The sequence below is a fragment of the Schistocerca americana genome, chromosome X (genome assembly GCF_021461395.2).
Source record: "Schistocerca americana isolate TAMUIC-IGC-003095 chromosome X, iqSchAmer2.1, whole genome shotgun sequence".
Taxonomy (NCBI): domain Eukaryota; kingdom Metazoa; phylum Arthropoda; class Insecta; order Orthoptera; family Acrididae; genus Schistocerca; species Schistocerca americana.
Window position 1 is genome coordinate 275,824,042 of NC_060130.1, and position 16,295 is coordinate 275,840,336.

Below are 16,295 nucleotides of genomic sequence, written 5' to 3' on the forward strand. Positions count from 1 at the left end.
GTCCATTGACATAATAAATGCTTGAGATTGGATATGGCATTCGGGACAGCTCTTCAAGCTGCTAACCTATGTACTTTAAGTTAACTATGTCCACCTAATTCCATCCTACCTCCACCACAGTCTTTCCCGTGTCAAAAGCCGGCCGTTGTGGCCGAGCGGTTCTAGGCGCTTCGATCTGGAAGCGCGTGACCGCTACGGTCGCAGTTTCGAATCCTGCCTCGGGCATGGATGTGTGTGATGTCCTTAGGTTAGTTAGTTAGGTTTAAGTAGTCCTAAGTTCTAGGGGACTGGTGACCTCAGATGTTAAGTCCGAGCCGTCCATGGTGGCCGTGCTGTTCTAGGCGCTGCAGTCCGGAACCGCGGGACTGCTACGGTCGCCGGTTCAAATCCTGCCTCGGGCATGGATGTGTGTGATGTCCTTAGGTTAGTTAGGTTTAAGTAGTTCTACGTTCTAGGGGACTGATGACCTAAGATGTTAAGTCCCATAGTGCTCCGACCGGCCCATCCTTTACACCACAACGTTCCAAAACCTGCCCCCCCCCTCCCCCACCCGCACACACACACCCTTGCCAAACCTGCTTCCTGTTATATGCTGACGACACGTCTTTCTTATCTGCACACCACACCCTCCAACTCTCCCATGCCTCCATCCAGTGTTACTTTAATCCATGGGTCGAGTAATGTAACACGTGCAAACTACAAGTAAATCAGCAGAAGAGCTAAGCCACCAACTTTTGCCACACCGGACACCGGTCCCGTTGTCCAAATTTGCAGGTGATCAGTTATGATGCTTACGTACATGTCACCTATCAGAGTCATATCTAGACGCATCAGGGTCCCATATCACTCCAACCGCACACGCCTCACATCATTACAGAGCCTCCCCATCAGCTTGAACAGTCTCCTGCTGACACGCAGGGTCCATGGATTCATTGGGTTGCCTCCATACCCGTACATGTCCATCCGCCCGATACAATTTGAAATGAGACTCGTCCGACCAGGCGACATGTTTCCACTCATCAACAGTTCAATGTCGGTGTCGACGGGCCCAGGCGAGGCGAAAAGCTTTGTGTACGCTAGTGGGCCTTCGGTGCCGAAAGCCCATGTCAATGATGTTTCGTTGAATGGTTCGCACGCTGACACTTGTTGATGGCCCAGCATTGAAATCTGCAGCAATTTGCGGAAAGATTGCACTTCTGTCACGTTGAACGATACTCTTCAGTCGTCGTTGGTCTTGTTCTTGCAGGATATTTTTCCGGCTGCAGCGATGTCGGAGATTTGGTGTTTCACCGGATTCCCGATATTTACAGTACACTCGTGAAATGGTCGTACGGAAAAATCCCCACTACATCGCTACTTCGGAGATGCTGTGTCCCATCGCTCGTGCACCGACTATAACACCACGTTCAAACTCGCGTAAATCTTGATAACCCGCCATTGTAGCAGGAGTAACCGATGTAATAACTGTGCCAGACATTTGTTGTCTTATATAGGTGTTGTCGACCGCAGCGCCGTATTCTGCCTGTTTACATATCTCTGTATTTGAATGCGCATGCCTATACCAGTTTCTTTGGCACTTTAATGTGTTTCGCTTTGTTTGATGAGTAAGTAACAAAAAGTTGAAAATAAAGATAAGTTTCCGTATAGAGATTCGACCTCACGAACCTCGGATTACGATTCTGTACTTCTTCCGCTGCATCACCCGTTGCCTGGAAACTACACTAAGATAAATGGCTCATGCCTTTCCCGGCGCTCCACAAAATGCAATTTTTTCTTCACGCTTGGCCATCTGGAGCTCCCACTTGTATCACTTTCATTTCTGGCCGAGCCCTGTACGTACTATAACTCTGGACAAAAGCGCTCATGCGAGATGGTGCGGTCCCCTTGTTAGCGAAACCTTCAAATTAACGCAATGCCATCGCAGACCGTGATTAGAGAGTAGACTGCTTTCTCCTGTTCGTCAATTCTAAGAACAATTCGTATGTCGTAACAACGGAAAATGGGGCGACGGTTGTCTGATGCAACGTCAAGTTGCAGCACCTCGTCGGTAATGAGTTTCACCGAGGATTACTACATTCTGTTCTTCAGCTAAATGTTTTCCTGTCAGGATGGAATTCACGTCTTCATTCACAGAGTACGTTATAAGTTGATAAAGGAAGCTCTGGTTCACGTAATGGCTTAAGAATGAGTTCGGGCTTAAGGACAACTGTAGTACTCATGCAGTCTCTTTCTATAAAAGTGTAACCAGGTGTGGTATTAAAATACTTTCTTTCAGCCCGCACTCATTTCAGTATGTTATAGTTAAACAACATAGTAACAAAATTAGAAACTTCCGTATTTCTGTGCCTCTTCCAATAACATCCTCATAGTTTCAAGATGTCTAACAGAAGTTTCCACGTGTGTTTTCTGCACCAGCGCTACCAACAGCATTCTTACTTTTGGATTCATCCAAGGTATGAAGTCCGTGGAATGCAGTCAAGTTTGAATATCATTTTTATTTCATAAACAAACACATTTTATGGGGACCATCAAATGCAGGGATACGTAATTTCATTTTTTTCACGGTCAGTAATCAGTCTTCACAATTCAGAAACAGTTTTGAAGATTTGTGAAGAAAATGTGGAAATACGTTCTTCTGATGTAAACGCTAACCGTAGTTATATTATTTATGTAGTGTGCAAGCAGAAATAGTGTTTAACAAGAAGACTGCTCTGTCATTATCTTTTCATATCTCTTATATGTCTATAAAGTGAAGGGACGCTCGTGTAACTATTTAGACCTTATCACTTATTGTATCATGCAAGTGGAGTCTCAAAGAAAATTAAGGCAACAGGGTACAGTTCGAGAACGTATCTGCGTTATTTCAGTAAATGTCAGACTTCATTTCCTAATTTCTTTCCATAAGCTTCATAGTCCAATTTCATACGTTTGGAAACGTGCATAGATGTATCGACAAGCGTCAGAGGTGAAGTGGTGATAATTATATGTTAGTTCACTTACAAAACACTATACCCGGCGAGCATGCTGCGTGTTAACGCACAATCATCCAAAACAGAAAGCGTTCCTATTAAGTAACTGTCACTGCGAGTCTTGGTGTGTAACGTGGATTTGACTCATCTGTATCTCATACACGTTAGAACTAACGAAATTTAAAGGCTTTTACACGCAAATTATACTTGTTATGTTTCATTCCACAGGTGCAGTGAAGTAATGTGAGTATGATTAATAACATAAGCGTACGTAGAGAAGGGCGTTTGCCAGTGCCCATCTACGCTGATGTATTTTACTCAACCTCGTATTGTATTCTAAATGTTCCTATATCTCATTTTATTCACTTAATACTTCTATGATGTTTTTGTACTTAACGTCTTCGATTCTAAGAGACTGTACCATGCAATGAGTGCAGTAGATATTGTAGGACGATCTGAAATTTTGAACTTTCTCACACATTCATCTTCCAGTCTTATTGGTTCATGCTACAATCTTTAATTTGGAAAGTAAGTTATTTGTACTTTTTCTCGGCATTTTTGATAAACACATCATAAAAGTTTTGCATCACCTCGGTTCCGAGAGTTCCGGAACTCGTACAGAAAATTGGAATATAGATCAAGATAAACATCATTTCCGCCCTTTTTATTCCTCATGAAAACCACACATTGCATGTTGTAGCACCATACAGCGAGACCGTCAGAGGTGGTGGTCCAGACTGCTGTACACACCGGTACCTCTAATACCCAGTAGCACGTTATCTTTAACTGATGCATGCCTGTATTCGTCGTGGCATACTATCCACAATTCCAGATTGTCCCACTCCTCAACGGCAATTCGGTGTAGATCCCTCAGAGTGGCTGGTGGGTCACGTCGTCCATAAAAAGCCTTTTTCAATCCATCCCAGGCATGTTCCATAGGGTTCATGTTTGGAGAACATGCTGGCCGCTCTAGTCGAGCGATCTCGTTATTCTGATGGAAGTAATTCACAAGATGTGCACGATGGGGGCACGAATTGTCGTCCATGAAGACGAATGCCTCGCCGGTATGCTGCCGATATGGTTGCACTATCGATCCGAGGATGGCATTCACGTATCGTACAGTCGTTACGGCGCCTTCCATGACCACCAGCGGCGTACGTCGGCCCCACATAATACCACCCCAAAACAGCAGGGAACCTCCATCTTGCTGCACTCAATGGACGGTGTGTCTAAGGCGTTCAGCCTGACTGGGTTGCCTGAAACCAAATGTCCGATGATTGTCTGGTTGAAGGCATATGCGACGCTCATCGGTGAAGAGAACGCGATGGCAATCCTGAGTGGTCCATTCGGCATGTTGTTGGGGCCCATCTGTGCCGCGCATGGTGTCGTGGTTGCGAAGATGGAGCTCGCCATGGACGTCGGGAGTGAAGTTGCGCATCATGCAGCCTATTGCGCAAAGTTTGAGTCGTCACTCAACGTTCTGTGACTGCACTAAAAGCATTGTTCAACGTGGTGGCGTTGCTTTCCAAGTTCCTCCGAGCCATAATCCGTAGGTAGCGGTAATCCACTGCAGTAGCAGCGCTTGAGCGGCCTGAGCGAGGCATGTCATCGACAGTTCCGGTCTCTCTGTATCTCCTCCATGTCCGACCAACATCGCGTTGGTTCATTCCACCTGGACACTTCCCTTGTTGAGAGCCCTTCCTGGCACGAAGTAACAATGCGGACGCTATCGAACCGCGGTATTGACCGTCTAGGCATGGTTGAACTACAGACAACACGAGCTGTATACCTCCTTCCTGGTGGATTGATTGGAAATGATCAGCTGTCGGACTCCCTCCGTGTACTAGGCACTGCTCATGCATAGTTTTTTACATCTTTTGGCGGATTTAGCGACATCTCTGAACAGTCAAAGGGACTGTGTCTGTGATATAATATACGCACTCAACGTCTATCTTGAGGAGTTCTGGGAACTGGGACGATCAAAACTTTTTTTGATGTGTGTATTTGAAACCCGACTAGTTACTCACTGTATTAGTAACCGCAGTTGAATGAAGTGGTCATTTGAAGCCTAAGTAAACCAATCTGAGCTGTCTTTACTTGTATTACGGTGTGATGTGGTGCAGCAATGAGGGCATTGAAGTCGCGTTCGGGAGGAGCAGGATTCGAATCGCCGTCCGAACATCCGGATATAGTTCTGCCTTGATTTTATAAAAAGGCCTGACAGCTCCTTTAAATTTTTAGTATCGGTTTCCTGCCATACGTCCAATTTCCGTCTCTAACGATCTCAATGTTGACGCGGCAGTAAACCTTCATTTTCCTCTCTTCCTCTGTTATTTGGTTTGAAGTCTGAATATTTAGTATTATATCAGTTCCTGTTTTGTTCCTGCAGGAATACGTTGTCCATTTTTACTTTCTGGCTGCAGAACACGGCTGGTGTTCTATCTGCTCCTTCTGTTCGTTTCTGCAATGTTTTCATCTTATCGACCTGTACCTTACCGTATTCATAAGACAATGTTACTTGCATTTATAAGTAATTAACTTCATGGTCAGGCAGTTTTTGCGGATTAAGCGCAACTGGTGAAATGTTGCAGCTTCATATTGCTGCTTAATTCTAGATTAATGACTTTGCTTTGACTTTTGTCACAGTTATTCCCTCTGTTTACTAGCTGGGGAATTATGAATCAGTGACACTGAGTATTAAAACCACGCCAGATGTACTCATGGGAATAAAACTAGAAAGTAGTTATACAAATTTTCGAAAGAACTACACTTCAGTAGTAATGGAGAAGTCTGTCATTGATAACATTCTTATTGAAATTATTTATTGTCCGACGCACTCAGATAAAATTCGGTCGTTACCGGCCACCATCAGATCTGAATGATAAGCTCCAGCGCCATTTCTGAATCCAACGCAGCACCAGCGGTGGCGAAAGCGGTGTGCTAAACAGGTGCTCTTCGATTACTGACATTCAGTGACTTGGTGACCAAACCGGTTGATATTCCCAGACAGATTCAAATATGCAATTGTCAGGCCAGCTATATTAAGTCTTGGGCATACACACTGAAGTTTGCCTGGGAATATCAACCGATGCTTCATGCTTTGCTCAACGAGTTATTGAATATCATTGTCGTAAAGCACCTGTTTAGCCTCACCGCTGATGCTGAATTCCGAATCGACGCCTGGGCTTGTCCCTCAGATCTGAAAATTACCGGTGACGGCCGAGACTGACAATTTCCTATCGATATTTTACGTGACTGTTCCGCATAATCAATCATATTAGAAGCTTATATCTACGCCCAAGAAATATCACACAGTATATTATAGATACGACTATACACTGCTGTAAAATAATTTTTTATCACTATTTATCTTAACATCCCAAAATTAGAGTATATGTTGAGGAGGAGATAAAGATAGTTAAGGAAGGGTTGGAAGAAGGGGAAGTGGTCCCTTCTGTAAAGAGCAAACAGCAGAACTCGTTATTTGCCATACACGCCACACCTGTCGCTGTATAAATGAAGTGCGCACTTCAGTTACACAGGGTGATTTCGTGATGATGTATCCAACTTTTAGCGATGATGAAGAACGGTAAATCTATCAATCTGAGATGAGGGACGCTGGTCCCGAAACGACCTAGTCGAAAGTTACAAGTGAAAGTCTTTCTGATATCCCTGACTGTGGAATACATGTGCCGGTAGTGTTGTTGCTAAGATTGGCTTCAAATGGCTCTGAGTACTATGGGACTTAACATCTGAGGTCATCAGTCCCCTAGAACTTAGAACTACTTAAACCTAACTAACCTAAGGACATCACACACAGCCATGCCCGAGGCAGGATTCGAACCTGCGACCGTAGCGGTCGCGCGGTTCCAGACTGAAGCGCCTAGAACCGCTCGGCCACTCTGGCCGGCTGCTAAGATTATAAGATAAGCAATTTTCAGAGGTGGTAGCAGGGACCAAAACAAGAAAGACGTATAGAAAACATGGGTCCCGAAGTGCGTACCTTAAGAACTATGAGCACTCCATTTCCGATACTGTGAAACCCATCTCGTTTTTTGCAGATTCTTTGGTTTTCACTTTTTAGAGGAGATGGTATGGACCAAAACAAGAAAACAATGTTCAGTAAACAAGGGATCTGAAGTCCATACCTTAAGAGCTACTGTGACACCCAACTCTTCTACTCAACAAGTGCCCATAGCTCTTAAAGTATGGATGTTATACACCGTATTTACTAGACTTTTCCCTTGTTTTGCTGCATACTACGTCCTCCAAACACATGGAAACCAAATATCTCCCAGTAAAAGAGATGTGTTTCACAGTATCCAAGATTAACAAGTGCTCATAGGTCTTAAGTTATGCATTGTATGGTCCATGTTTACTACACTTTTCTTTCCTGTTTTGGTCGATACTTCCACCTCTGAAAGTTTCCTACCCTAAAACCGAAACCACAACAGTATAGGTACATGTAATCCACTGGCAGAGATATCAGAACGATTTTCGCATACAACCTTCGACTCGATTGTTTTCGGACCAGAGTCCTTTACCCCAAACTGATACCTTTACCCTCCTCCATTATCCCTAAAAGTTTGTAACATCATCACGGAACCACCTTGTATATGACAACCTTACTCAAATAGTCAATCTTATAAAAATTTAGACGTTGAATTTCGAAGACACCATGCAGCACTTCGTGCAATCTCCCTGTTCATCCTCGAGTAATAAATTGTATGCTTCTGCTATCAAATGCTGCTTATGAGACACGGAGCTCTTTTGCACTAATCCCTCTTTTATCGTATATTTTTCTTTCAGACCCACAAACACAGTGAACATCGGGATTCAGTACCATAAAATAATATGTATGCCGTGGCTGTAGCGCATGTCCTATCTTGCAGACCCACCCATCTCCACGGAGCACTGTGATTGGCTGTACGGCATCTTCGGGCACGAGACGTCTTGCACGCGCTACTGGACGTGCTGGAACGGCACCTCCACCGAGCAGCTCTGCATCGGCGGCCTTCTCTACAATGAGGACACGCATTCCTGCGACTGGCCCGACAACGTAGACGGCTGCCAGAAGCACCGTAAGCAACACACGCATCATGAAATTTACTCTCGGCATTACTAGTTACAATAACGAGAAGGCATAGTGTTCAGTGTGACCTGCACGCGATAACTCGATACTTGGTATGACCCGAAACTACGCCGTATTCTGCCATACGACAAGCATGGTTCAACACATTTTGAAATAACGGCTGTACTCCATTAGTAGGTGTTTATTGGGTTTCCTGGGAATTTACCTAAAGCTAAACCTGAAGCTTTTGGACGATAATTTGGAAATTTGTGGTATGTTCCTATGGGACCAAACTGCTGAAGTCATCGGTCCCTAGACTTACATACTACTTAATCTAACATAAACTAACTTACGCTAAGGACAACACACGCACCCATGGCCGAGGGAAGACTCTAACCTCCGACGGGGGGAGCCATGCGAACCGTAGCAAGGCGCCATAAGACCACGCGGCTACCCCGAGCGGCTTGGACGATGAAAGATGCCCCTTACTCAAGTCATTTTGACATTAAATGTGATCAGAATTCTGAAATATCATCATTCTACATTAGCTAAACCCATAAAATTTGTCTTTACAAAAATATTTGCCTGCGATCCCAAATTGCGGAGCTAATGACCGTCACGTAAATGAAAGACCATCGAATAAAGATTGAAAATGAAATTTTTACTCATTAAATTAGTTCGTCACGCTCCAGATTCTCGAGATCTTTTTCGAGGTGTATGCCATATAATGGGGATATACAGGAAACCATATTCTGAAAATGCCTTCGAAACGTCTGGGCGTTCTTCATACCAGTCCGCGATGATTCAGGATCTTCCATTACAGCTCTGACTCCAGACGAGAGAGAGAAATCAATGAAAATCGTGTACCGGCAAAGTTCTGATCGGGGATCGAAGTTTCTCGCACCGAAATCCTTGTATAAAATATTAATCAGTTTATTTTCCGAGTCAGGTCTGTGTTGAAGCTCGAATTTTTGACGAAACCGCCCAACTGCTTCGTCAGGAACAAGTGATTCTCGTGTCTGCTGTTGTTGTGATCATTCATAACCCGTATACGGATTGTGATTGGTCGTTGTAATTCATAATTACGTAATACTGCCAGACATTGTGTCCATGTCTGCTAAATTTAATTTAATGCGAATATGAGAATAATGCTGATGACGTGACTTGGATACCAGAGTAAACTTTTCGATTTGATGCCACTGCCGTTTCGATACTACTACGAATTTATTCAAATAACTACAAGTTAAACAATAAAAAGGCTAAATGAGCCGCATTTCAGACTCGTACCCTATGTGGTTTCCAGGAACATAACCTGGAACCTCCGCGTCAGTAGCTAGCTAGATTGAGCACTACCGTATTTTACGAACTAAAAGACGCACCTTTTTCTTCGAAATATTGGCTTCAAGAGTCAGGTGCTTCCTATACTTGAAACTTATATAAAATTTATATAAAAGTTAAAATTCCCTCGAGTCTTAAAAATGGCCATATATTCGATGCAGTGGGAAACCTATTCTATCTGGCAACACTGGATTCAACTGGGAGCAGCAGTGTACCGACGCGATGAACATGAGTTACGGGGATTCACAAGCCTGCTAATATAGTGTCCCTCCCACTCCGCCATTAAAAATCCGGAATACTGTCTAGCCTATGATGAAATACTGCAGTTACTGTATAAAGTGCCAGTGAACTTGAATTGAAAGTGGTTAGTGTTATCGGTAAGAGCGCAATATTTTTGTAGCTAGTTTCGTAATGGAAAAATAAAAGGTGTTTATAGCAGCTGAGTGGCATATCGACCCTCCACCAACAGAAAAACCATTGGCGATTGGCGGGCTAGTGAAGAAGAAATGGAAAAAATGAAGAAGACTGAAGGTGCAAATAGAGCACTGAATGCGATATGGCCAAAACTAGAAAATGACGTATCGAAATGGATTCAAGGACACCGTCAAAATGGGATTGGAATTAACACAGGAATACACTCTCGTAAGCTTGCGCTACAGTGGCACTTAACAGACTTTAAGGGTGGAATTTGGTTGGTGCTACAGGTTTATGTAGCGTCATGGACTCAGCATGCGAACCAAAACGAAATTATCTCAGAGAATGCCACAAGAGTATTAAGGGAAAATATTATCTTTCCATCGCTTTATTATTCAACATCGAAAGAAAACAATGTGAAACTAACTCAAATAGCGAATATTGACGAAACTCCACTGACATTTGATGTGCCGGGTAATAGAACTGTTGCCATGAAATGTGCTAAAACTGTAGCTATAAAAACAAGTGGACATGAAAAAATGCATTAAATTGTTGTCCTTTCATGTTGTACCGACGGTACTAAACTTAATCCAAGGATCATTTTCAAGCGCAAAACAGTGCCAAAAGCACATACATGACAGGGGTTGGATGGACGAAACTTGTATGAAATTGTTGATTAACAGAGTGTAGGAGAGAAGGAAAGGTACTTTATTGAAGAAATGTTCTCTTCTTGTACCAGATCTGTTTAATAGTCATTAGAAAAATTCTGTTGAAGAGAAATTGAGACAGGGAAGTATGGAGCTTCCTGTTATTCCAGGAGAACTTACTCCACAAATGCAACCTTTCGATGTCTCGAAAAACAAACCTTTTAAAGTATATATGAGAGAAGAATGGAACAAATGGATGATGGGTGAAATCCAACATGAATTCGCGCCGATGGGAGCTTTAAAACGACCTTCAATCAAAGAAGTGCGTAAGTGGATAAAATAGTCGTGGCCTAGAGTGAGATAAGACATTAATGTTGAATCTTTCAAGAAGTGCGGCATAAGTAACGCTCTCGATGGCAGTGAAGACCATCTTATATACGAAGCGGACAACGATGACGACGAAGAAGAGGAAGAAGAAGAAAAAAAGAAGGAGAAAGGTCAGATGACAATTTTCAGATATTTTAAGGGATCAGTTCGGTTTAATAAACTAAGAATTTTTTTGTAGTCTGACTTTGCAGTTTAATAATAAAAACGGTTAAAAAAATTAAAATTTCTTAAAAATTAAGGTGAATCTTATAGTCCGCAGCGTCTTGTAGTCCGTAAAATACGGTAGATGATTGAGGTGGGCAGTAATAATACTCAGACGCATGTGGCAGATTTAGCTACAATTACCACCTCCGAAAAATTAATTTGTTATCTCTTCAACTATTTGACAACATCACCTCTGAGAAATAATTGCGAGCTATTGAGCGATAGAAAGTCGCAGGACTCCAACATCCACCGAATACACTGGAGAGAGAGAGTGGTTTGAGTCCGTGCCGAAAATTTCTAGTGGTATTTCCTGCCACACGGTACACAACGTTACGTAAACGTGCGTTGCCTATGTAGCCTTTCTCTTAGCGGCACCGGTTCTGGCATATTTAATCAGAAACTGCAGTGTAATGTTCCCAATGATAGTGGACATGTAGCGATTTACTCGTTTAGCTGCAAAGTCTTCGAGTATTTCTACAAGTCTTATGATTTTTTGTTAAGTTTGAAGCGATCTTAGACTTCAGCAGATCTGTGACACGAAAAAAAAAATCATTATGTTAATTCGGAATCCCCTCCCGCGATCCCGTTCTAGCCATGCCGAAAGCTCCGTAGTGTCTACTGTCCAGTGTCCATACTCCACAATCATATTATTTGCTAAAGTTTCGACAGAGATATGTCGTATCATCACTGAGCACAGTTCCTCCACTCCTCATACTTCTCACAATCAGAATTTTTTCGTGTTAGCCTCCCTCTTTCACAGGTGTTCATACAGCACATAAAGTCTAAAAATAAGCTTAATTTTAGACAGCACTTTTGCAAATGGAGATTAATTATTTGCCTTTCATTATTGTTTGTTCCATAATAAATCCAAATTACGGTTGTCGAAAGGGATGTCACTAACCTCAAACAATGAAAAATACGTTTGATATTATTTAACTGCACCGTTACTGTCTTTGTAAAATTTTGATTATGGTCACCTTACCTCTGACAATCTGTATGTAGATCGCAGAAAAATCTGCATCCTTTTAAGTTGCTTCATCGAACTTTCCTTTGTTGAGGAAGAATTTGTACAGAATTCATGATCGTAGTTCGAAGAAGCCAGTTTTTATGTTATGTTCGGCGCCTTTCCGTTCTGGTCTAAGATAGAAATGAAATCTTCACCGAATGCTATGTTATCTGCCCCACGTACGGGCTAATATTTTGACACTTCTTACCATGAGAAAAAGATTGAATAATCTACGAAAGGATAACGTTCTACGAGTCGGGACGTGGAATGTCAGAAGCTTGAACGTGGTAGGGAAACTAGAAAATCTAAAAAGGGAAATGCAAAGGCTCAATCTAGATATAGTAGGGGTCAGTGAAGTGAAGTGGAAGGAAGACAAGGATTTCTGGTCAGATGAGTATCGGGTAATATCAACAGCAGCAGAAAATGGTATAACAGGTGTAGGATTCGTTATGAATAGGAAGGTAGGGCAGAGGGTGTGTTACTGTGAACAGTTCAGTGACCGGGTTGTTCTAATCAGAAACGACAGCAGACCAGCACCGACAACGATAGCTCAGGTATACATGCCGACGTTGCAAGCTGAAGATGAACAGATAGAGAAAGTGTATGAGGATATTGTAAGGGTAATGCAGTATGTAAAGGGGGACGAAAATCTAATAGTCATGGGCGACTGGAATGCAGTTGTAGGGGAAGGAGTAGAAGAAAGGGTTACAGGAGAATATGGGCTTGGGACAAGGAATGAAAGAGGAGAAAGACTAATTGAGTTCTGTAACAAGTTTCAGCTAGTATTAGCGAATACCCTGTTCAAGAATCACAAGAGGTGGATGTATACTTGGAAAAGGCCGGGAGATACGGGAAGATTTCAATTAGATTACAGCATGGTCAGACAGAGATACCGAAATCAGATACTGGATTGTAAGGCGTACCCAGGAGCAGATATAGACTCAGATCACAATATAGTAGTGATGAAGAGTAGGCTGAAGTTCAAGACATTAGTCAGGAAGAATCAATACGCAAAGAAGTGGGATACGGAAGTACTAAGGAATGACGAGATACGTTTGAAGTTCTCTAACGCTATAGATACAGCAATAAGGAATAGCGCAGTAGGCAGTACAGTTGAAGAGGAATGGACATCTCTAAAAAGGGCCATCACAGAAGTTGGCAAGGAAAACATAGGTACAAAGAAGGTAGCTGCGAAGAAACCATGGGTAACAGAAGAAATACTTCAGTTGATTGATGAAAGGAGGAAGTACAAACACGTTCCGGGAAAATCAGGAATACAGAAATACAAGTCGCTGAGGAATGAAATAAATAGGAAGTGCAGGGTAGCTAAGACGAAATGGCTGCAGGAAAAATGTGAAGACATCGAAAAAGATATGATTGTCGGAAGGACAGACTCAGCATACAGGAAAGTCAATACAACCTTTGGTGACATTAAAAGCAGCGGTGGTAACATTAAGAGTGCAACGAGAATTCCATTGTCAAATGCAGAGGAGAGAGCAGATAGGTGGAAAGAATACATTGAAAGCCTATATGAGGGTGAAAATTTGTCTGATGTGATAGAAGAAGAAACAGGAGTCGATTTAGAAGAGATAGGGGATCCAGTATTAGAATCGGAATTTAAAAGAGCTTTGGAGGACTTACGGTCAAATAAGGCAGAAGGGATAGATAACATTCCATCAGAATTTCTAAAATCATTGGGGGAAGTTGCAACAAAACTATTCACGTTGGTGTGTAGAATATATGAGTCTGGCGATATACCATCTGACTTTCGGAAAAGCATCATCCACACAATTCCGAAGACGGCAAGAGCTGACAAGTGCGAGAATTATCGCACAATCAGCTTAACAGCTCATGCATCGAAGCTGCTTACAAGAATAATATACAGAAGAATGGAAAAGAAAATTGAGAATGCGCTAGGTGACGATCAGTTAGGCTTTAGGAAAAGTAAAGGGACGAGAGAGGCAATTCTGACGTTACGGCTAATAATGGAAGCAAGGCTAAAGAAAAATCAAGACACTTTCATAGGATTTGTCGACCTGGAAAAAGCGTTCGACAATATAAGATGGTGCAAGCTGTTCGAGATTCTGAAAAAAGTAGGGGTAAGCTATAGGGAGAGACGGGTCATATACAATATGTACAACAACCAAGAGGGAATAATAAGAGTGGGCGGTCAAGAACGAAGTGCTCGTATTAAGAAGGGTGTAAGACAAGGCTGTAGCCTTTCGCCCCTACTCTTCAATCTGTACATCGAGGAAGCAATGATGAAAATAAAAGAAAGGTTCAGGAGTGGAATTAAAATACAAGGTGAAAGGATATCAATGATACGATTCGCTGATGACATTGCTATCCTGAGTGAAAGTGAAGAAGAATTAAATGATCTGCTGAACATAATGAACAGTCTAATGAGTACACAGTATGGTTTGAGAGTAAATCGGAGAAAGACGAAGGTAATGAGAAGTAGTAGAAATGAGAACAGCGAGAAACTTAACATCAGGATTGATGGTCACGAAGTCAATGAAGTTAAGGAATTCTGCTACCTAGGCAGTAAAATAACCAATGACATTTCTGGCCAAGAGAAGTCTACTAATATCAAATACCGGCCTTAATTTGAGGAAGAAATTTCTGAGGATGTACGTCTGGAGTACAGTATTGTATGGTAGTGAAACATGGACTGTGGGAAAACCGGAACAGAAGAGAATCGAAGCATTTGAGATGTGGTGCTATAGACGAATGTTGAAAATTAGGTGGACTGATAAGGTAAGGAATGAGGAGGTTCTACGCAGAATCTGAGAGGAAAGGAATATGTGGAAAACACTGATAAGGAGAAGGGACAGGATGATAGGACATCTGCTAAGACATGAGGGAATGACTTCCATGGTACTAGAGGGAGCTGTAGAGGGCAAAAACTGTAGAGGAAGACAGAGATTGGAATACGTCCAGCAAATAATTGAGGACGTAGGTTGCAAGTGCTACTCTGAGATGAAGAGGTTAGCACAGGAAAGGAATTCGTGGCGGGCCGCATCAAACCAGTCAGTAGACTGATGACAAAAAAAAAAAAAAAAAAAAAAAAACCACGATGTCTTAAATATACAAATGAGTTGCGCTTGTCTGGCAAGATGGAACTGGTCATGTTAATACAGATGAGAGCCTACACAGACAAAATGAATGATTGTTCTACAAACCAAACAAAATAGTAATTAAAGAAAAAGACAAACTACAACAGTGACAACAGAAGCGTGTGGTCTTCATTTTTCATTTTCTCTGATAGTGTTGAAATATTTTAAAATTTGCAGTCTTACGATAGAAACAAGGACTCATAGACGGTGGTTCAAATCTGCTGAAACATATTTGGGAGAAAGAAATCTGAAAAAGTGTTTTGCAATAGGAAGCGAACCAATTACTACGATTGCTTCTACAAGCATGATTCTCGCTCTCATGAAAAGAAGTTATCGGTGCGTTAAAGTGTCTCAAGTGACATTTCTGGCAACAGTAGTTAATGGAAATATCTGTTAAGATAAAGAACGAAGCTAAGAAAATCAACTTTTTGTGATCCGCTTATCAACATATGTCCTCTCAGAGTACAGCAAAAGTATCCGTGGAGCAATCGACAAGCAGATTGGATATTCACGTGTGAGATATTTGATTACGATTTTTGAAATAGGTGTCGATTATTATTTTCAGGCATATAAGGGATGACGTTAGGAGCCCTAACAAGCCGCCGTTCACGTAGAAAGTAGTGCTTGTCCGTTTCACTCCTTGTTAACACAACTGGGACAGAACATACGATATCAAGTTGTTTTCGGTGGGCGCCTCCACGATATTATCGATACTGGACCTTATCAATATTTAATTTTCCAGTGAAATATTAATCTAGTCCAGCTAACTTGTGTAACAGGCCGATAGAGCCTATTAGTAAGACGTATAGCTGCGGTCTAAGAGTTCCGCATATTTCTACGCTGTATTCCCTCCAGGCCGAGTAGGACTGGCGACTCAGTGAAAGGCGGGCGCATTTGTGGCAGTGGCGATACTACTTTTACCTTGAAGCCGGAGGCCACGGGTAAGGAGGGCACTATCTCAGTCTATCAGGAAGCACTGCGAGATATGGGTCTGTGGATCTTCATCTCAATTACTGCATCCTGCATCTATCTGGATGTCAGCTACAGGCTATTAAGACTGTAAACGTCCCGTATACTTGAGATTCTTGCCGTGTATGCTTCGGCATAATGACGAAACTGTTGAAATAACGTAACTGAAATCTT

General features: G+C 42.3%; 1 protein-coding gene across 1 annotated transcript in view; it reads left to right on the forward strand.

The window, feature by feature from the left end:
* The window catches only part of LOC124555002 (protein obstructor-E-like), an 88,038-nt gene that overhangs the window by 61,858 nt on the left and 9,885 nt on the right, over positions 1 to 16,295 (forward strand). Inside the window, exon 3 of the mRNA XM_047128745.1 lies at positions 7,862 to 8,050. Coding sequence (XP_046984701.1) covers positions 7,862 to 8,050 — 189 coding nt within the window. The remainder of the gene's footprint in view (positions 1 to 7,861; positions 8,051 to 16,295) is intronic.